The 23,505-nt window shown below is 48.3% G+C and overlaps 1 protein-coding gene across 3 annotated transcripts in view; it reads right to left on the bottom strand.

Moving 5' to 3' along the window:
- Positions 1-23,505, bottom strand: part of LOC146208635 (uncharacterized) — a 93,269-nt gene that overhangs the window by 2,860 nt on the left and 66,904 nt on the right. For 2 of the 3 annotated variants that reach the window (XM_084595573.1, XM_084595570.1), the window contains exons 16-18: positions 16,058-16,227; positions 15,199-15,366; positions 10,768-10,817 (exon numbers count right to left, since the gene is read on the bottom strand). In XM_084595573.1, the coding sequence (XP_084451699.1) occupies positions 10,768-10,817; positions 15,199-15,366; positions 16,058-16,227 (388 nt within the window). The remainder of the gene's footprint in view (positions 1-10,767; positions 10,818-15,198; positions 15,367-16,057; positions 16,228-23,505) is intronic. The other variant, XM_084595577.1, reaches the window with a different exon arrangement.

Genomic DNA, 23,505 nt, shown 5'->3' with positions numbered 1-23,505 from the left:
CTTTCTTGCCGAATGAGTCTGTCTAACATTAGCAATCACAGTGATACAGGCCCAGGCCAAGCTGTATATTAAAAAAATAAATAAATGAACGTAATGTTAAGGTGCGACTAAACTGCCTAGGAAAGCATCCCACAGCATCAGTTCAACGCATGCCATCCCACTTAGTTCGCCATGCGGGCGCTTCCGAGAGGTGGCGCCACGGTATGTTGTCGCACTCACTAACGAAGTCAGTTTTACTGCCCTTTCAATGTGAAATTTCTTTGCTAGCCAGAAACAAACCCCGAGGCAAAATTGTATCGCGAGTTCAAAGGCATGAGCAGGGCGTCCATCAAAGTGCACTACGAAGCGCGTACATGAATACGGGCACTGCCCGGAAAGCAGGTGAAGAGCACATGGCTAATTTAAACGAAAGATAGTGGCAAAGCACGCCACCTGTTGTGCCACCTGGGGTAGTAAAAGCGAGTATCACGAATGAAGTCGAACCAATTAGGCAGTATGAGCATCTCATCTGTGCAAAGAGCGGCCCCTTGCAGCAAGAGGCACAGAATGCAGCGCAGTGCCTGCACTCAAGGCGAGCAGCGCTGCGACTATTGCGTTTATTCCCATAAAGCTTGGTAGAAGAAACGAAAGGGTAGGTGTCCACCTGCTAGCCTCATTTTCCACTTGGACGTTGCACACAGGCGAACATAGACACGCATGCTCACGCGTGCGGCGCAAAGGGCAATAGGTGTGAACCAGGCTTCAGGTCATCAAGTGTGATGATGGGCACTGATTTGTCGCTGACGTGGAGAAAGAGAGTCGGGAAAGCCAGCGTGGCCCACCCTCGCCAACTCACATTTCCCATATGGCTGCAGAGGCAGCAACGGCCAAACGCATGCCGTGGAATGATCGGAAACTCATTTCAGAAGAGCGACGACAGTGGTGATGGCACATCGTCCCCTTCTATTACAATTAAAGGGTATTCCCTTTGAATGATCAGTGAAATGTTCTGAAATAAAGTGTGCAGATTTTACAGACTTCTTTACATTGAGGTTTAACTATATTACATTCAATCGCCAATATATCGAATTACTGCTTACAGTCAAGTCCACTTATAACAATATTCAAGTGCCACAAAATTTCCATTGCTATAACCGATAATTGTTATTGTGAAGAGGAAGAAGTACATGAGGAACATTCTAGGCAGTGGCATCGTGATCACTGCGCGTGTTGGACCTGATGGTGTTCGCTATTGCTGTGTTCGCCGCTGATCTGCCCAGTCCTGCTGATCGAGTCCTGCTGATCTGATCAATAAACCCCCATCTTACATTTGGTGGAGCTACCAGTAAAGATCTATCCTCTCGCCCTGGAACTCCGCAGCCACACATTACCACCTCCTGCGATGCCTGAGGACATTAACCACCAAGCCGTACAAGTTGGCTCGGCCATTATCTTCCCTGGCTCCCTCCGCCAGCGAGAACCCGCCATCTTCAGCGGCACTGACGACCATGACGTTGAGGACTGGCTCACATCCTATGAGCGAGTGAGCGCTTATAACATGGAGGAAGAAAAAAACTAGGAGGGAACGCGCGCAGCCTCCGCAAGCCAACCTCCTCTGACGCCGCTCCCTTCTCTCTCTTGGCGCAATGATTCTTGGGAATTTAGCCAACATAGTTGCCAGACTCAAAAACAGCAGGGTACATGGTATTTTTTAGTGACTTTGGATGGTTCCCGCGGAAAGCCTACCAGAGTGGTCTGCCGAAAGTTGCGCGTCTCGTCGTAACACGCAAGTTACTTTGTTTACAGTTGTTGCATTGTACTCCGTGTTTATAGGCACACTAGTGAGAACTTCGTCAGGGAGACTACGAATTCGACATAACATTGCATGCCTGGGGAACTGGCTTCAGCGTAACAATGTGTATTTGAGGTCTGCATTTCCTAAATGAATCAAACGATTTTCGTCTCGAACAATACATGCACCTGCCCTGAAAAACAAACGTTTCGTTTCTCAAGGAGTGCGCATAACAGGATACTCACCGTTGGAGCGACAGCCCCGAGAGGTATATCCGTGTAGTTCTTGCGTCCCAGTACGCAGCATTTCATATGGCAGTACTCTTTGTTGGGCTAGTTGGTTTGATTCCATGCTTGCGGGACTCAGCGCATAAAGACAGAGGACAAGAACACAGTGGACGACAGGACGAAGCGATGATCAGTGCTTCGTCCCCTCGTCCTTCTTGTTCTCGCGTGCTTCGTCTGATCGCCGAGCCCCGCAAGCATTTCATTTGGCGCAGCTGAGAGAACCCAGCCATACTTCGCGAAATACACGGGTGCACTGTGCAGCGGCGGCAGCCCCCCCGGGATCAACCCGTCTAAAAGTCCAAAGTTCCATCTACCGCCTGCTCGCAGCGCGCGTCTCAAGTTTCTAGTGCAGGCGTCGCGTAGCGAAGGCCACGCGAGGGCATTCCTTGAGAGCGAAGCGTGCGAAACAGCAACCGAAACCAGCTACCGACTACCGCTTGCCGTATCACGTGACGGCTAATTTCCCAAGATTCTTTCCATTATATTTTTATGACTAGGCTTCACTTTTCCGCCGCGGCGCTCCCTCCTAGTTTTTTCTTCCTCCATGGCTTATAACAAATGGGACGCGGAAATGAAGTTAAGCAATGTGATATTTTATCTTACCAGCGTAGCAAATCTATGGTTTCGCAACCATGAAGCGGACATTCCATCATGGTCCGTGTTCAAAGCTAGCTTCGCTGAAGGTTTCGGCCGTCCGGCCGTGAGGAAACTCCGCGCTGAACAACGCTTGTGTGCGCGGTCTCAGCAGGTTGGTGAGAATTTCACAAGTTATATCGAGGACGTCGTCGACTTGTGCAAGCGTGTGAATGCACAGATGTCAGAGGCCGACAAGATTAACTACATTATGCAAGGCATTGATGACGAATTCTTCCAGATGCTGAATGCTCGAGATATCCGCACAGTCGCAGAAGTGGTCACACTGTGTCAAAGTTATGATGAACTGCGCAAGCAAAGGGCCATAACTCGCGCGAACACCATGCACTCTGAGTCACTTGCTGGCCTGACAGATGCAGCTGAACATTCTGCGCTGCTTCCACAAATTAAGAGCTTCATTCGGGAAGAAGTTGCTCGACAGCTCTCCCTTGTGTCCTGCCATGAAGAGCCTTCCTCACACCTAGCTCCCAGTTTGCGCCAGATTATTCAGGAACAAGTAGCTGAATCTCTTCCTCCAGCCCCTCAATCTATGCCTGTCGCAGCCCCGTTGACATATGCGGCTGTTGCTGCCCGACCACCACCTACGTATGCTCCGCCGCAACCTGCCTACGTTCAGCCGCCTCCTGGTCCTGCTCGAGGATCTGCGCAGTTTATTCGACCGGCCCCAAGACCGCGCAATCCCTGGTGCACGACAGATAACCACCCAATTTGTTATACTTGCGGAATGGCTGGACATATTTCTCGTTATTGTCGAAACAGTCTCCCAGTGTCGGCACCACCTACTCATGGTTCTGGGTACTGGTCTTCTACGCCTCAGTATTCCGCGCCTACTGAGCCTCCAGCCAGCCGTCATTTCTCCCCAGACCGCTCAGCCATGACCGACCGCCGTTCACCGTTGCCACGCCGCCGCTCTATCTCTCCGATGCGACGTCAACAGAACGCTTCATGTGAGGAAAACTACAGGCCGCAGTTCCTGAGGCGAGAACTGCAACCCTGTCGAACTTTCAAAGTCCTCATCTGTCGCCGGCCAACCTTATTGAAGTTTTCGTCGAGGACGTGGCTGTCATGGCTCTAATTGACACTGGTGCTGCGATTTGTTATAGACGCAAAACTATGTAGCTCTTTAAAGAAAGTGAAAACGCCAATTGCGCAACTTTCGCTGCGAACGGCCAGCGTTCAGCATATCAAGCCCTTAGCAGCGTGCACTGCTCGAGTAGTTATCCAGAATTGCCTTTATACCATTGAGTTCGTCGTGCTGCCAAGTTGCTCACACGCTGTTATTTTAGGCTAGGATTTCCTGTCGCGTCACGCTGCTATTATCGATTGTGCTCGAGCTGAAATGGGATTCTCGACTTTGCCCGATGCCTTACCAGACACTGATCCACGAAATTCCTGTGCTAAAGCCCTCGTAGCCGAAGATATTGACCTTCCTCCCTGCTCTTCTGTGCCTGTTCGTGTCGCTTGTGCCTCTGTTAGCAATGAGACCGTTCTCTTCACACCAGCCCATACTTTCCTACGCCGCAAGTGTCTTCCATTGCTCTACGCTGTGCTCACTATTTCTGCTGGCCTTTCCATGTTATGGGTCTCTAACCCATTTAACTCCCCTACTGCTTTGCACCATGGTGAATGCCTCGGCAGTATCCAGCCAATCGCATCTCCTCTGATCTCTGAGGAATCTGACGACGCGTCGCGCTCTGCCGTGACTGCGCTCAGCCCCTCTTCACCTGTGCCCGCTCCTCCCTCTACAGACTTGTTCCTCCGCTCCATTGACGCCGATCTTCCTCCAGTGCAGTGCACTCAGCTTTTGAACCCACTACATCAATTTCGCACCTCCTTCGACTCTCATCAAAGTTGTTTGGGTCAAACTGCTACAGTCACTCATCGCATCGACACCAGCACCCACACACCACTGCGACAGCGCCCCTATCGTGTGTCTGCAACCGAACGCCAGGTTATCAAGAGCAAGTCGACCTAATGATTCAGAATGGCGTGATTCAGCCCTTAAGCAGCCCTTGGGCGTCACCTGTTGTCCTCGTAAAATAGAAAGATGGTTCTATCCGCTTCTGTGTCGATTATTGCCACCTGAATAAGATTACGCGAAAGGACGTCTACCCTCTCACGCATCAACGACGCTCTTGATTGTTTGCAAGGCGCCGAGCTCTTTTCTTCCTTAGATTTACGTTCCGGCTACTGGCAAGTTCCCCTGGAAGCGGCTGATCGCCCCAAAACTACCTTTGTAACTCCCGACGGCTTGTACGAATTTACAGTTATGCCGTTTGGCCTTTGTAATGCTCCGGCAACATTTGAGCAGATGATGGACACTATTTTGCATGGCCTAAAGTGGAAGACGTGCCTCTGCTACCTCGACGACATTGTCTTTTCTCCTGACTTTGACACACACCTCTACCATCTGAAGCACGTTTTGACCTGCCTATCTGATGCCGGACTGCAGCTGAATTTGAAAAAATGTCGTTTTGCAGCCCGCCAGCTGACCATTCTTGGCCACGTTGTCTCCAAAGAAGATGTATGTCCAGAGCCTGCCAAACTTCATGCCGTAGCAGCCTTTCGCAAACCGACATCCATCAAAGATCTACGTAGCTTTCTCGGGCTGTGCTCTTACTTTCGCCGCTTTATTAGAAATTTTGCTTCAATTGCTGCTCCCTTGACAGACCTTCTGTCCGGCAGTTCCGACCTTTCGTCGTGGTCGCCAACGTGCAACGATGCCTTCAATACTTTACGCCGGATCCTCACGGCACCGCCTGTCCTACGTCACTTCGATCCCACAGCGCCTACTGAGGTCCACACGGACGCCAGTGGTATTAGTCTCGGCACTGTGCTCACTCAGCGCAAATCAGGTTATACTGAATACGTGGTCGCTTATGCTAGCCGAACACTCACGAAAACTGAATCCAATTACTCTGTCACAGAAAAAGAGTGCTTAGCGATTATTTGGGCTCTTACTAAATTCCATCCTTACCTCTATGGCCGCCTTTTTGACATAGTGACGGACCACCATGCGCTTTGCTGGCTTTCCTCACTGAATGACCCGTCCGGCAGACTGGCAAGATGGGCTCTTTGCCTTCAGGAATATGATGTCCGCATTGTTTACCGCTCCGGCCGCAAGCATCACAACGCCGATGCACTTTCCCGCTGCTCCCTTACAGCTGAGGTCGCGAGCCTTTCCTCTTCCGACGTTTCCCCGCCATTGCTTCACATCAATGACATGCCATCAGCGCAGCGGCAAGATCCTTGGATAAATTCTCTCCTATATTTTATTTCCAATCCTACAGCTGCGTCTCCATCGCGTGCTCTCCGCTGCCATGCTTCCTTCGCCATTCGCGATAACCTCCTCTACCGCCGCAACTACTGCGCAGATGGCCGCAAGTGGTTGCTAGTTATTCCCCAGCAGCTACGTTCGCAAATCTGTGACTATTTCCACGCTGACCCATAATCCGGTTACGCGGGTGTATTCAAGACATACACTCGTCTCCGGCTGCGTTACTACTGTTACTACTACTGCGCATGTACACCTTCGTACTCAAGTATGTTCGCTCATGCCTCACCTGTCAACGTCGCAAGTCATCTCCTCAACATTCCGCTGGAGAGTTGCTACCGTTACCCAACCCACCACGCCCTTTCGACCGCGTTGGCATTGATCTGTATGGGCCGCTTCCCTACACTGCAGCCGGCAACCGCTGGGCTATTGTAGCCGTTGATCATCTGACGAGGTATGCAGAAACCGCCGCACTTCCATCTGCCACAGCGTCAGAAGTAGCTTCCTTCATTTTACAGCGATTTGTTCTTCGCCACGGCGCACCTCGAGAGCTGCTCAGTGACAGAGGACGCGTTTTCTTGAGTGACGTTGTGAAAGCCTTGCTCACCAAGTGCAACATTATTCATAGAACAACCTCCGCCTATCATCCCCAGACTAATGGACTCACTGAGCGTTACAATCGTACCCTTGGCGACATGCTCTCTATGTACGTCTCCTCCAAACACTCAAATTTGGACCTCGTCCTTCCGTATGTCACTTACGCTTACAATACTGCAACGCAGTCTACTACTGGCTTCTCTCCTTTTTTTCTCCTCTACGGCCGTCACCCTTCTGCTACTATCGACACCATACTCCTGTATCAGCCAGACATATCAGAGTATACTCCAGCGTCTCAAGCAGCCCAGCATGCGGAAGACTGTCGACAAATTGCCCGCGCATTCACGGCTAACACCCAATACCGCCATAAATCCAACCATGACAACCAACACTCGACACCGCACTTCTCGTCTGGCGCTCTTTTGTGGCTGTGGATACCTTGCAATGCTCCTGGACTGTCTTCAAAATTTCTTGTTAAATACCATGGCCCATACCGAGTTCTGGAGTGCACCTCTCCGGTTAATTATGTGGCGGAACCTCTTATGCCATCTCATGATCTACGCCGGTGCGGATGCGAGATTGTTCACGTCCAGCGCTACGACCCTGCCATCTTGCTCACGCCGTAAGTCGCCAGGATGTCTCCTCTTCGTCCCGCGGGCAATTGTGAAGAGGAAGAAGTACACGAGGAACATTCTAAGCAGTGGCATCGTGATCGCTGCGCGTGTTGAACCTGACGGTGTTCGCTGTTGCTGTGCTCGCCGCTGATCAGCCCAGTCCTGCTGATCGAGTCCTGCTGATCTGAGCAATAAACCCCCTTTTACATTATAAATGGTTTGCACGAAAAAAAGCATAACAACTGCAGAGAAGGGTCACAGACGGCAAGTGACATGCGAGCTCCGTCGAGGCATCGTTTTGGTGGCCCCGAAAGGGGTCTTGTAAAAAATACGAAAAGGTTGCCGCGGCTGCCCCTCAGCTTGAGAAATCCCAAAGTAACGCTGGGGTGAAGAGAGAGAGAGAAAGACGAAACTTTTATTTAAAAGCAGAGGAGATTGGAGCACGCAGGCCCCTGGGGTGAAATTGCCGCAAGCATCTCACCACGTACAGTCGTGAGCAAAAGTGGTATACAACACTCAGCCAGCGTCAGACTCCGGAAAAACTTCATCGAAATGCTATCTAGCAACAGCATAACGGACTGCGACATCGGCACATGCATGTGGATAAAAGTGGGCACCGCTGCTATTGTCTCGATCATAGATAGGTGTTGCTAGATAAAGTCGGGGTGCAGTTTTCTAGAGCTCCGCCACTGGCTGAGTGTTGTATACCACTTTTGCTCACGACTGTACATGAGAAAACCCCATGTCCGTTAACCTTGGTTGGCTCATGCGAAGCGTGTCGACACCCTTCTCCATGGCATTTAGATACACCACGTAGTGCAGCGGAAGGTCCCTCGCGAAAACAAAGCCCTAGAGGGACTGAATCAACTGCAGGACCTCTTGAGAGAACAATGTTGAGGCAGCCTGCCCTACCGCGTCATCGTCGTTGTCGTCGCCATCACTGCCGTCGTGAGGCGCCTTGTCGAACGCGTTTGCACCCACTGTCAAGCAATGACTTTTCTTTGTCGAACTTCTCAGAGGAGCGGATGATCGTCGACACCGTCGGTTGCGATAGTGCGTACTCCTTCGCGATACTGCACTTGCCGTCTCCAAATCGATAGCCGTGCCGTGCGCTTTCTTTTCACCGGCAACGTTGTCCGATTATCAGCGGATGGATCAGCCATCTTACGTTTCGGCAGGGATTCAAACGAGACGAAGAAACCGCGTGGCCAGGAACGACTTCGACGCAATCAACTTGCACAAACAAACAAATCCGTTTGCAGGACTGCGCAAAATGAGGGGCGAGAGAGTGAGTGAGCAGATCAGCGGATCAGCGCTGTCGGCGCGTTGGTGAAGTCCATTTGTGTTTCGGAGGGTGGCGCAGCGCAGAGCTATGGGCGTAGTCCATTTCTGTTCCGAGGGGTGGAAGGACAGTGGGAGAAAGGTGCGCGGGCTCACAATGCGGAGGAGGCCAGAAAACAGGTTCTATTGTATGAGCGTGCGGCGGGAAGGGTGCAGCAGCTGGAATTTCTTTCTTTTTCTTTTCAAGGATTTCGCATTCAACTACCTTTTGGCACGAGAACTCAGGAGGGAGACTTCATTGTTATAACCGATAATGTGGCAAGGGGGCACTGTAGTAAGCGGGTTATATTACCATAAAATACATACAAAAGTGGACGGTACAGCAGGTTTTCATTGTTGTAACCGATATATTGTTAAAACCGGTATCGTTATAAGTGGACTCGACTGTATATCGAAATGTCATAACATACCCTTGAAAAGTCCACACAAAAGTAAAGCACTGTTTGCATTTACTTGGCGCCTGTTTATCAGAACATTCAATACATCAAGCTGCAAAATGACTGACAAGATGAATAAACGTGGGGTATGCCTGAGGGTAGACCTCTGCCTTGTGCACATATTTTCAATCCCATACTGCTTTCATACTGGGAACGCTGGTGTTAGGTGCACCAATTGTAATACAGTGAAACCAGGATGGATTATCAAAGGCTGCTTGCTGATGAAAGTGATGCAGAATCAACTGTGCTCTAAATTTATTTCAGATATTATTGCATCTATAGTAATTGGTAGCAGAATTAGGCCTGTATGATAGGTGGTGGCTTTTTCTAAAGTAGCATCGCTATAGCTTCAGGTCAGCAAGGCCTAACAACACACTGAGTAGAGACTCTGCAGTGTACTAGCAAGCAGTAAGTTACTAGTGAAGGTGCAGTGCATTAGTGCTTTATATAAAACTCTATACATTCGAACCTCCCTATAGCGAACACGGATATGGCGAATTATCGGACGAACTAAAATCAAAGTTGGGTTGGTCGATGGTTCATTTGTATGGGAGTTCTTTCTATGTAACAAAAGAAAAATTTCTGAATTTGACGCGATAGGTTATAACGAAGCAGTTTTTTGCATTAAAACGACAAAAAATGCTTAAAAGAGCTGGAAAAAAACATCAAGAAACCCAACTTTTCACTCAATCGAATCACTCGCCGCAAAAGTGTTTTAAATCGCCCGTGCGTTCGCGTACCGCGTCATTTAGCGGTGGCAACAAAACTATCGCCGTACGGCTTATGGCTTCAGAGATCACACCCCCACGCGCGGTCGGTGATCTCAGAGGTCATGAACGGCCATGGCCGAACTTAAGCGGCGGCGCCGAAGTGTGCTTAAATCGTTCGCGTGCCGCGTCATCTAGCAGCGGCGACAAAAACCAGCACCAACGGCCCATGGCCTCCGAGATCACACCTCCGCACACGGTGACCTCGGAGGTCATGAACGGCCATGACCGGGCTCAAGCATCGCCGCCGTAGCTGCTCAAGTCCGGCCACGCAACCACTGACAGGCATGTCATCCCCACTGTGTCGTTATGGCGCGAGTCCCTGCCGTGCCTCTGCCACTGTGACTGACCCGTGCATGCTCTACACTCCCAGAGTCCCTTGGCTCGGTCGTGCAAATTGTGTGCAGAGGCAACACCCCTTCTTAGTATTCATTTTTGCTGTCCAACGCGGAACGAAACGCGAGATTTCATGCTTATACTAAGCTTCTAATTTTTAAAAAATTGTGCGTTTTCGCACCTTTGTGTTGTAAATACTTATTTACAGGAATTTGGGTGCACACTTTTATAACGAATATTGGATATAACGAACAAATTTTTGCGCCCCGAACTACTTCGTTATAACGAGGTTCGGCTATAATGTATACAAGCTGTCCCCATCGAGTAAGATATATCTGGGATAGACTGCATAGAAAAGGACACATTTTTCAGAAAAAGCGATGATACTAAGGTGCTTACAATGTCAGGTTTACAACCCAACATTGGGAGCAACTACTGCTTTACATCTGGTTAGTAAAAGAAAACTTGCTAGCCACTTTGTTTCCAATAACGAACATTTGCCTGATAAGTCCCTTACTTCACTTGACAACGAAAACAGAGTGGATAATATAAAGTGACATATCATGCTACCAAGAAAGGCAATACAGCACCAAAACAACAACAACAAAAAAAAACTTCAGTAGAAAAAATGAGAAATATAAACAACAGGCACATCCAAACAAAGCTGGTGTTGAATCGTGCAAGCTTACCTTTCGTGTTTCTGCCGCTGAACCGGTCCTGGTTCGGATATTTGACGAATCTAGAAGCACGAAAAAACAGACCCAATGTGATCATCAGCTACGTCCTCGGATATCAAACTAGTGCACAGGAAGAGATTCTAAATTCTAACAGTGTATGCGCACACTAGCATGCATAATACTGCCATTTACACACTCAAGATGGAAATGGGAAGCAGCTGGTCAAATCAGTCAGCAATGGCAGCGAAATGGATTGCCAGTGTCTTAATTCCGGGGCGATGCCCTTGCACTGTTGAAAATGCCTGTGTCAAATGGCCGCACCACGTTGCAACACAATACGATGCTGTCAAAAACATTACTTAAAATAAAAATTAAATTGTATTTTAGACTAACACAGTGAAAAACTTAAATTTTGTGAAAACACTATTTTTAATTTGACCTTTCACATCTAGGTATACGAGCAGACAGAACGACTAATTGCACTAAAAGTATGCCGACTTGTTGGCTGGTTTAAGATTATGAGGTTTAACGTCCCAAAGAGACTCGGGCTACGAGAGATGCCGTAGTGGAGGGCTCCAGAAATTTCCACTACTTGAGGTTCTTTAAAGTGCACGGACATCGCACAGCACACGGGCGCCTTGCTTTTCACCTCCATCAATAAGCGGCTGCCATGGCTAGGATTCGATATACCGCACCCTTGGGCGCTGTAGTCAAGCACCCTAACCCTGCACCACCACAGCGGGACGTATGCTGACCTAAATAAAGTTGGAAAAGTGATGCGCTAGTGGCTGGCGGAACCAGAATTTGGACTCCAGCCAACCTAATGCAGGGCACTAGTTGCAAATGCATGTCGCCACCCTACAGCGTGATTTTGTGACGGAATACTGATTTTTGCTTTCACATAAAATAGCACTCTTTAGGAAGCAGGAATAATGAGTGACAAAAATTAGTTTTTATGGTGCAAGGGCACCTTTAGCCAAAGAGCATCATGGCATAAGATATTTTCTTCTAAATAAGGCGAGGTCAATGAGCCATTTCTGAAGCGTTAAATCCCAGATGAGACAAGCACCCAGGCCTCCGGAAAGCTTGCGTCCTGTGTATCACTGGCGGGTGCCTTGCAGTACTTGCAGAGACTCGCACCCCACATCAACATGAGAGACAATACCAAAGCTGGGCTTCGAGTAATAAGACGGAAGTCATGCATCCAACAACAATATATTCAAGAAGTGTGCTCTTTGTAAACCAGCTGGGAGCATTACCCAAAATTAGTCCATCTGACAAGGCTACCAGAATTTAAGAACAAGGTGTGCTACTGTAAACCAGCCCTTACTTTACAACTACAAGGCTTATAACCAACAACTAAAACAAACACAATGAAATCGGTTTGTCAAAAAGACTCACCTGACCTCACTCCTGCACTACTGACTGGAAACAAACACCAAGGATGTCTTCTACAGTAAAATCTCGGTGATACGAATCCAGTTGATATGAATTCGCGAAATTCCCCGGCCAAATTGCATTGTGTACAATGTACAAAATTTCGGATGGTCCGAACACACTCCCGCGCCACTACAGATGATACGAACGCACAAACTGTGACCGCAACTTTGAGCACTACGCACTGCCCGCACAACGTTGACTCCGCGATCGCCAGCCGCGCTGTACGTGCGCATCACGGGCAGTTTTCAGTGACCCATGGTCTGCACCTCGCCGATGTCACGATTTTTTTGTTGGGCTCACGCCGCAAAAAGCTTTCAGCGGCGCGTGGCCCACAAACCGCAGACACCGCAACTGTCGGAGCTGTTGGCGGCGTACGCGGCAAGTGCGAACGGACCAGACATCGCTGTCTCCGTTATCGCGATCCGCGAGCAGTTTGTGAAGCCGCGCAGCTCGCATGTCGCCATCTCCATTCATGCTGTACGCGCCGTGAGAGGTACGCGGAAGTGGGCGGACCACACATCGCCGGCATCGCAATCGTTTTTCACGCTGCGAAAGGTTTGCAGCGGCGCGCGGCCTTGAGTAATAGCTGGCTGCGCACGCGGCAGCAGGAGCGCACGGGCCGCACATCATTGACTTCGCGACCGCTAGTCACGCTTTACGCATTGCGAGCAGTTTGCGGGGCCACACGGCTGGCTCGTCACCATTTCTTGTCCTGCTGTACGCGCCGCGAGAAGTCCGCGGAGGCATGCGGCCTGTATGTCACCAACGTCGCGAGCTCCCGTCGCGTTGTGTGCGCCGCGAGTGCCAAGCTGTGACCATGCGACTGTAATAAACCTTCTCGAACATCAATAGAGATGCGCGACTGCCTTTTCTATGCTTTTGCATAAATATTTTCGTTCGTTTTGATGATACGAATGTTCGTATGATACAAATTTTTTCGCGACCCCATGAGATTCGTATCACAGAGGTTCAACTGTAGTAAAATGTGCAGCTGCTTACAGAAGCTTTTGAAACACAGGAGGAGCCGTGAAAAAGCTTAATTACTTGTAAGTCAGGCACATAGCTTTGAAATAAAAAGTGTGCTGAGCACTTCCCAGCGTAAACTGAACAGTGAACCCCTCAATGTTGGGCTACATGTACAGGCAGCAAGGAAGTTCAGGTTTCCTGCGGCTTCTTTGTTCCAAAACACTTCCGAAAGCATCTGCACACTGAAACCTTTGCCGAGGAAAGCAATTGCGGCAACACCTTCCAAATCACAATTCAAAAGCTTCATGCAAGAGGCAAGGCAAGAAAGAGCCGAGCATTGTGCACAAGGTGTTCACCCTTCACCAGATACTACCCATGCCTCCAAGTATGCAACCATGATATGCACCAATTCCCTCATAAGCTGTGAGAAGCTAGCAATGTACAGCAAACTTTCCTCTAGGCAAACTGAAATTCCACAGCTGTGTGCTACACAAGAACGCATGCAAAAGAAAAGAAAGGTGCTCTTTCTCGCAGGGTGCAGCACTGTGTTCAAGGATGCAACAGTACCGTGTGCAAAGAGATGCATAATAGCAACGGTGTTTTCAAATGCCCAATGCTCCTACTAACTGGAACGCACTGCATTTATTCCGACTTTGAAAGTATAGTCAAACCCACTTATAACAATTACTGGTTAGAACAACACACAGGATATAACACAGAGGCACCTGCCAGCTTTGCCACACAAAGTAAGATAAAGCACTCACAGCAGTACTGTAGTACCTAATTATCAGTTATAACAATTAAATCCTGTCCCTCAGGAGCAACCTTAAAAGCAAAAAACAAAAACTGGAACACTGCAACTACTCAAGCCAAATCACTCTTGTCAAGCTAAAGTGCACGCGTGTGCAGAGTTCACCAATGGAGCTAGCAGGCGCACAGAGAACAAAAAGAGCACGCGACCATGCGATAGCGCAAATGAGATAACGGTCAAATAAAACGAGGAAAGCACAGCAGGCACACCGGTGTGGTGAGGGTGACAAAGTGGCAAGGAAAGATACCAAATATGCATGTATAATTTAAAGGATTAATTTTGCGCTCCGCTGAGTTTGTTTGCAGTTAAAGAAACCTTGCACTGCATACTTTATTGGTGTGTTTCGCTGGTTTGACAGTGTGCGGAAAGCTGTTCCTTTGACGAGTGATGAGTAAAGTGTTTCATGCTCTCGTGTTCTTATCGAATCAACCCATCAATAGCTGTCGGATTTTCTTTTGTCAAGACTCTCTTGCTCGGCTAAGTACAACAGTCGAATTCCCTGCAAAATTGCTGTGAAGCAGTCAAATCTGAATTATTACGGACTTCTCCCAGCAGAAAAATGAAGTCAGCGTAAAGCTACGTTGATGTCATTTAATGCCATGAATTTTGTCTTTCCTTTTTTCAGTACACGTCACCCAGTTATAAACCGACATTTATTTAGCACTTCAGTATTATTATAAGTGGGTTTCACTGTATGAATTCAGGAAAAAAAAAAAGGACCAAACTCAATCTCTCACACACACAGGAGTACACACATGCACGCACACATGCATACAATCTAATTTGTTTAATACTGTTCCTCCCACTGCAAGCACAGAGCCTTATATACACACATGCCACGTGACCACCACTCAAGGTCGTAGGCAGGCAAACAATTGGACGGCCATCAAACAGGTACACTATAACGGAATTTGTCAAGAAAAGTGACAAGCTGTCATTTAATATACAGCTTCATTTTCTATCTTACGGACTTGTTCTGAGCTTGTTAGGCTTGTGACAGTGGGCTTGTAGAGAGCCCTGCTAATGCTTTTTGCTGAGAGTAGAACCACTGCAGCTGTACAGCTACACCAGATACCAGCAAGCACAAATGCAGCATTCCCGCAACAAACTCTCCGTGCTACAGGCAAGAAGGAGACAGCAGTGAGCAGTGGCACGACATGATGGCGAAGCAGCAGGTGTCAACCGCGAGGGTGACTGTTTTGTGGGGGAGGCAAAAAACAACTGACCCCTGCCGAAGGGAGACATTCCAATGGCCGGCTGCTTGCAGCACCTCATGTTTGGGCGCTTTTGGAGAGACTCCAGCTGCTTACACTTTGAAGTCACCGCCGCCCGCTGTCCTTCAACGACGTTCTCTTTGTCTGCAACCGATCCCTGTGCCGAAGAAGCTGGGCCCGCTACAAGATGCGACACGCATTATGCAAATGTGGTTTGGCTTATGGGGTTTAACATCCCAAACAGGCTATGAGGGAATGCTGCAGCAGAGGGCTAAAAATAATATTCACCACCTGCGGCTCTTTAAAGTGCGCCGACACCGCACAGTACCTGGACGCTGTCTAGTGCACATTAAAGAACCCTAGGAGGTAAAGAGCTCGTCCAAAGAGCTACACCACGTCAAGTACAGCGGCAAGATTGCAATGTGCATTAAAGTCACAATTCCAATGCAAAAAAAAAAAAATTTAAGGATGAATAAGTGTGGGAAGCAAAGCCCCACTCACACAAAGACTCTTACAATCATTCCGCTACTAGTTACCTGGTCACTTGGACTAACTCCAAGTTTTTATCATGAAGCTTAGCAATAAATGACAACACAGCCCGAAAATGAGGCCTGTTCCCCCAACACATCCACAGTCAGTTTCGTTAGTGGTACAACACCGTTCGCGAGCTCGAGCCCCGCAAGCTTCCCAGCAGCAACACTGCTCGTAGAAGCTCACTGGAAGTTACTGATGCTGCCATGTGGCAAAGTGACTAACCCTCTAGTGTAACTCAATTAATGGCTTCTAAAAGCTTTGTGCAAAGTTTGTTTTTGTTCGGTGCTAGAACTTGCTGGCTAAAATAAGTTACAAAATGCCACCTCTCGATACTCACAGCTGGGAACTCTGCGCTGTTGCGCTGATGTGGCTGCCCTGGCATCGGCCACCTGTTCTTGTGCTGGGCTGCTGCGGGTGGACGAGGCCGCGGCACGGCGGTTCCTCGTCATCACTCCCGACACGGCCGGCGACCCTCTGGCTTCCTGCAACTTGGAAGCCTGGCCACGGCTGCAATCGCACACAACATGCTCATGGAACCCTGCTAGGTAGACATCTTAGGAAAAACAAGGCAATTTCAGAGTATCAGTGCGTGTAATGTTTTTGCACACTCCTAAATTTAAAACACTTCATCGCGGAAAATCACTTAAAATTCTATTTCCATAGATATGCACAAAACCACAGAACACGCTAAACAAGCAGACTGAGCGTGCATGACAGAAAAAAATATATATACATATACTACGCAGCACTATGGGTTACACCATTATGGAATGACCAGGTAAACTGTGTCTGCTGGTGGCCCGGTATTGTTCACAGCATGCCCGATACCACCACACGGGCTCAGGAAAAAAATGAAATCTATTCAGCAACAGCGTGAATAAAAGTGATAAATGGTCACCTGTCACCTGCCCGGGCTGAACAGAACATTCATCGCTGCACAATTAGACTAATGCATGTCAACTTTTGGCTCAAAGCTGCTGCTTTCACCAATAAAGTCGACCATGGTTGCTGTGAAACCGCACGAACGCCACTGTCGTTGAGCGGAAGGACGGTAACTTCAGCGCCATGCTTTCAGCAACCACCAATGTGTCACAAAAACACCAATGCAGAAACTAAGTACGGTCTCTCTTTCCTACATACAGGGCACCGAACCAGAATTTTGGGGGGTTCGGTTCAGGTTCACGCCTTTCGGGTTCGGCTCCTGTGACAACTTCGTATCCAGTTCGAACTGGTTCAACTCTGCTCGAAACAGTTCAAACGGGTTCAGAAAAAAAAAAACTTCAGCTGTATTTTTTGGGGGACTTTTTTAATACTGAGTTTTCTTTTCTGTCCCAGTATATAATTAAACCTGAAAGTCCATATTGTACTGTCTATTCTTTTTGTCATCAGATGTGACTGGCTGCACTTGGTTGTACAGATCTCAGCAAAATGTTTATAATGAGTGACCTACTATTAGAGCGGGATGGGGGAAAATAATTATTTTCACTGGCACATAACCAACTAAAGCTGCCACGCATCAACAGACTAAAAGAAAATGAAGTTTCCTGCGTCGCTTTTCAGGTACGCAGAATTCCACATGAATTTTATTTTAAAGCAGAACCTGTATACTAGCACATGTATAATAATATTGCATCCCACTAAAGGACTTTGAAATCGAGTAAAGGTCCAACCAAGCACACGCCTAGGGACTATGTATATACCTAATGTGTGGCTATTATATTGCACACCTGACACATTCCATACCTGCCCCTAGAAGTGTAGTAAAGAATAAAGCAGAGAGAAGCGTGGTGAACCCACTTAGTTCAAAAGGCTCGAACCCAACTGTTAAGTCTTTCCAGTAAGCTATTTAAGAAGTTCTGCCTGCACATTCATGGGTGGTAACTAACAATTGCTGAAATGCAGTAAACTTTTCATTCAATAATTTCTTACATAGCACGTGTTCGAAAAAATTGTAATATGTGTATGACCTAAATCCGTATTCTGAACACAGGAAGCACCGTAAAAACTAGCGTACAATACAGTCAAATCCCGTTACCACGAATACCACATTAAAGAGTTTTTCAAATTAACAAACTTTTTGAGAATCCCCAACTAATTTCTAAAGTAAAATTATTTCAGAACTAAAAATTTCAATATAGCGCATATTTCAGAATAATGTAGATTATCTTTTCTTCTCTAATCAAGGAGCATAGTATTAAGAATTTGCCTAAATGAAAAGCGCTGCATCTTTCAAGTGGAAAAGAAACGGCCGTTTTTGCATGTATGCCGCAGGCTATAGCCATCATCACCATATCTCGTGCCAACACCTAACGCCACCACAAAGCTGTGGTTTTATATGCAGTAAGCAACAGGCCTAGCCACCTGCTGTTGTGTGTTTGCTGATTGTTTGTTCGTGCCATTTCCGCAAGCAAGCTGGAATTTTTGTTGCGGATAATCTTATTGCGAAGTTCGTGCGAGGTTCGACGGTGAATGCAGCCAGAGATGGCGCCAAGAAGAAGGTCATATTGAACTTTGTGTTTTATTGCGCATGAATGACGTACACAATGAGGCGCTGCGCAAAGTGAAAGGTGTGGAGAGTTTCTAATAGGTGGTGCGTGTTGCCAACGGCTTCCAGATGCCCTCCTCCTGCCACTGTCGCCACTCAGATCCCGCCGTGGGATGTGTTGCATGGGTCAGAAGAAAATTTCTTCAAATACAGCAGACTTGAAGTTCATGCAAAATTTCCATTTGAGCTTTTGCTTGTATGCATATGTGTGTACTGCCAAGGTACGTTACTTTCATACCTAGGTTTGACCACTGGCTTATAGACTGTTTACACAGAGTAGTTTCACTCTCCCAAAAAGGTGGCGCAACCAGGACAGCCATCACTTCTGGCCTTCAGAACGCATCGGCCCGCAGTGCAGACTACTGCTGAGCACCATTTGTGAGAATGCCAGTTGACTTTTAAACACCGCTGCTTTGATGCAGGTGTCGTCCATATTGTCTAAGTATTCTGCGAGGAAGTAGAGCTAATGACCCCGTTGTTTACTGGTGGAACAACAGACAATGCTTTCTACATAAGATGCACATCATGGCCTAGGCCACCGTTTTTCTCGAAGGTGTATCACGAGTTCAAGTTCCTTTCTGGGACAAGAAAGCGCCTGTGAGTTGTAGGAAAAGGGTACACCTCAAGCACCAGCTCATTTTAGCACCGGCAGTAGCCATGGGAATACGAGAATGACCCTGGTATGATCTCAGGATTTGTACATTGAGTCTTTGCTCTGCTGCCACATTATTTTCGCAAGGCGTTAAGACGTACCATGACGTGGCTGTTAATGTCTATGCATTCATAAGAATTGATTGTGCAGAAAGGGAATGTCAATGTGGTCATGTGAGTGAACCTGCTTACTTTATTTGTTCCCAAGAATGCATCAAATCCTGGCCTCGGCGGCCGCCTTCTGGTGGAGATGAAAAGCCAGGCGCCCGTGTGCTTTGCGATGTCAATGTACGTTAAAGAACCCCAGGTGATCGAAATTTCCGGAGCCCTCCACTACGGCGTCTCTCATAGCCTGAGTGACTTTGGGACGACCCCGCAAACCAAACCAAATTTTAATTAGACAAGCACTGGTGCAATACATGTAATAACTGCTGCTTTTATGAAACTAATGCTTAGGTCAGTGATGAAATTTACCATGATAAGATTTTTATATCCCCGATTGCTCAGGCTGTTTACTGTGGGTTCTGAATTCCGGTGTAGTTTCCAGTCACTTTCACCCAAGCGCAGGTGAACGCTGCTGAGCACCTGATGCAGACTTCAAGCAGCGCAAGTCTTTTCAAGCCAGGACGTTTACAGAAGGTGAAATTATATCTTATCAATTGTCGGGGATTACACACGCGTCCATATTGAGCAGTAAATATTGTGCACAATGCTAAACGGTGAACCTTCATAATGCGTCTCAGTCAGCACGGTCAGAACACGTGTTCACCCTTCGCACAAGAAAATTAAAAAAAAAAACTTTGAGGGATATAGGTTTGTAATCTATTCAGTTTCACAGTAAACATAGTTTTCCACAAAAAGCGTGAAATAGAAAATTAAAAAAAAAAAAACAAGATGACGGGTTTGTCGTCATGTTCTAGCCAATGAAGATAGTCAGAAGGACGCAATAAACGAACTACATAGTTGAATTAAACTTTCTGTAGCACTTACACATACTATGAGCATTCACATGGTTTTTGGGCTATCTACAAGCTTGTTGTCCCCAGAGATAGCGGGTACGCAGCACAGTGCAGCCGGGTGCCAGTGTGCCGGAAGCCGTCAAACCAGAAGGCCCAAAGGCTGGCAATGGCAGAAGTGTCACATTATCAAATATGGCAGCACCCATGCACTCACGCTGTAAAGGGTCTATAACTGCAAGTTTTTCACTACAATGGTATTTCAAAATAAACGATTTTAGATGGTCCCCTGCGATTGGTTATATCGAGGTTCGACTGTACAAAGTTTTGTCCAGATTCTATCGCGTCATCAGCATCAGGCTTCCAGCAAGAGGAGGGGCTATCTAATGTTGGCATCGGCAGACTGTTTCGATGGTTTCGATTTCACCACGCTGACCCCGTGACCATGATGGCCGAGACGCACGCGCGACTGGAAACATGCCGAGCACACTTTGCATGGTATCTCAGGCCTCACACTTAGTTTCACCTGGATTTCTAGCTGTATCTTGTTCGGCTTTGTTTTGCAAGCCCTTCCGTTATTACGGATGACCAACAGTTTCGACTTCTGTGGGGAGCATTCCAGTCCTGCCCAACAGGCGTGGGCGTCGACGATGTCCGCCGCCTCTTGCAGGGCTTCCTCGATCTGCCCGTCTGATCCCCGACTCGTCCAAATCGTGATGTCATCAGCGCATAGGGTGTGTAATATTGCGTATGGCGTCAAGCTTTTTAGGCAGCGGGATCAGCGCAGTGTTGAATAGAAAAGAAGATAACACTGACCCCCGTGAGCGTGCACCTGTTTCCCAGCGGTATGAGTCCTGTTGGACAAAAAATCTCTTATATAGTCGTAGGTGTGTCGCCCTACGTTTAGTTTAGAGAGGTAGCCTCGTGGAAGATGTTATTGAACGCTTTCTTCAAATCCAACCCCAGGATGGCCCGCGTACCGTGACCATTCCCCAAGTCTATGATTTCTCTAGAGAGTTGAAGCATCACTTCCTGCGTGGACAGATGCGGCCTAAACCCTATCATTGTGTGCGGCATGAGGTGATGGGTTTCTAAGTAGTTTTGCAAACGTGCGAGGAACACGTGCTCCGTGAGCTTACCCAGGCACGACGTAAGAGAAATAGGTCGAAGGTTTTCGATGCTGAGCTTTTTGCCGGGCTTCGGTATAAAAGTGACTCTTGCATGTTTCCATGCCGGCGGAAGGTTTCCCCCCTTCCAGCCCTTGTTCATATATTCTGTTAAAGCATGGACCCGAATCGTCATCCAGATTTCTAAGGATTTTGGTAGTTATTCCATTCGGCCCCGCCGCCGAGGTCGTCCGGAGTTTCTCCCTTGCAGCTATCACCTCCATGGTGGCGATATCCGCGTCTAGTGCCTACTTCTCCACCCCAATATATTGAGGGGGTGCCTTCCCGTCTAGTGTTGGGTTGAGGTATTTACCCTTCAAGTCCTCAAGTAGTTCTTCGCCCGTTCGAGCCGTGGACTTTGTCGGGTCGAGAAGGTGCCGCAACAGAAGCCAGATTTCTTACTTCCCAGTTGCCCATTTAATCCGTCTGCCCCTACTGTTGCCTGAGTTCACTGGCGTGATCTTTAACCTCCCTTTCCAATTTGGAAATGCGGAGTCCGAGCTTCCTGTTGTGCTTGGCCAACTTCCACCTGCCCAAAAGAGACGCGTGCGCCTCCCACAGGTGCATGAGCTGTTTGTCTGCCGCGGGGTGTTCTTCAGTGATGTCCACCTCTCCGGTGGCCCGCTCAGCATCTTGCTTAAGATTGCTTATCCAGGCATCCAAATCTGAAATTGCACCGCCTATCCGCGCTTCCCTCATTTTGCGGAATCTATCCCAGTCGGCTATGCTTGCCAGAGGTGTTTGCGTTTGTGCTGTGCAGTGTCAAAGGTAACTGAGACCACATAATGATCGCTGCCCAATGGTACTCTCGTATTCAGTCATTCACCCCTCCAAACGTTTCTCGTTAATGTGAGGTCAGGGCTCATGTCTTTAGGTCGGTTGTTGTGTGTCGTTCAAGGTGATTAGGCCTAGGTCTTGAATGATTTCCCATAGTTTCGTGCCTTTCAGGTCTCCTTTGAGATATCCCCACGCTGGATGTCGCGTGTTAAAGTCCCAATGATACGCGTGCTTGGGATGTTTATACAATCCAACAGGTGCAACAAGGTGCAACAAGCGCGACGCATGCCGGCTCGTTCAGGCTTTTGTCCTTAGTCGGCTCGTGTATGCCACCCCCTACCTGGACCTCAAAAAGATTGATTAGTGAAAAATTGAATTGCCTGACAAGGCAGGCATTTCTCCCCAGAAACCCGTCCACCGCGAGACTTCTGTCACTAGGGGTCCACAACACCCACGAAGAGCTCATTGAGGCACAACTGCCATTGCAAGAGCAGCGGCTCAGGCGGGGCTGTGTATCCAGAGAGGCTTAGGTATAGGGGGTGAGGACCCTTCAAGCCAGGTAATCTTGCCGGTAGAGATGCATGAACGCATTCGGGTCAAACCACTCCCCAAGAACATGCAAGTGGATCGCCACGAACATCGGAGGAGGGCCAGGGCGAAGACGTAAGGCAAAAAGTATCAAGGGGATGATAGTGCCGTGTATGCTGATGCGGCAAAATACAACATTACAGGAAAGGAGGCTTTCGCTGTGAGCGCGGTGAGCATCTCCCGCAGGGTAGCAGCTACGGTGGTCACGGGCCGAGTAGAAGAGGCAGAAGAGGCAGCAATAGCCCTAAGAATTGTTCAAAACGGAACCAGCACCATTCTCAGTGATTCCAAAACAGCCCTTTGCAACTTCGCAAGGGGTCGTATCTCCACCACTGCATTCAAAATTCTTAGTGCGTTGTCAAGATAGGAACGTAGTGGATCTCGTATGGGTCCCGGCTCACTCAAGCGTCCCGAGGAGCGAGGCTGCTCACCAATATGCTCGAGGTTTTGTCAGCCGAGCTGGTGAGAGAATCTCGGACGTGGGTGCCCGACGGGGTGAGTCACAGGATACGTACCAGGCCATTACCACTTACTAGAAGAAGCTCAGGGCGAGCCTGCCTCCTCCACACGCTTCGCTCAGCCGAGAACAGGCTACCATGTGGCAGCGGCTGCAAACCCGGTCGAAGCCAAACCCCTGGACATATGCCAAAATCTTTTCCGACTTAGTAAATCCGTACTGCCAACTGTGCGGTGAGCCTGCCACCTTAGACCTATAATCTGTAACTGCACGGAGGTTCCACCTCCAGCAGATCTAGTACCATCTCCTTCGCTGGAACACTGGGAAGCTATTCTCACCAGCCGGGACCCAGACGTCCAGTCCTGGGCCTCAGCAAGAGCGCAAGAGGTCGCTGAAAGACTGGGCTGCTGGCCACCTGGAGCGGCTTAATGCAAAAACAATCTAAATCGCTGACAAATAAAGTTTTTTCTCTCTCTTTCTCAGACCTCTTATGGGTTCCTAAGGAGCACGTTGGTCGTACTTTAGACAATTGTGGGATACTCAACGCGCTTATAAATACCGAAAAAGATTTTATACAGAAAGGTGTCTGCAGCAAGCGTCTCTCAAAAGATGATATTCGTATCGGATGACGACGATCACGAAAAA

Source organism: Amblyomma maculatum, chromosome 1 (assembly GCF_055883805.1).
Source record: "Amblyomma maculatum isolate TAMU_Amacu chromosome 1, ASM5588380v1, whole genome shotgun sequence".
NCBI classification, from domain to species: domain Eukaryota; kingdom Metazoa; phylum Arthropoda; class Arachnida; order Ixodida; family Ixodidae; genus Amblyomma; species Amblyomma maculatum.
This window is presented reverse-complemented; position numbering and strand designations above follow the sequence as displayed.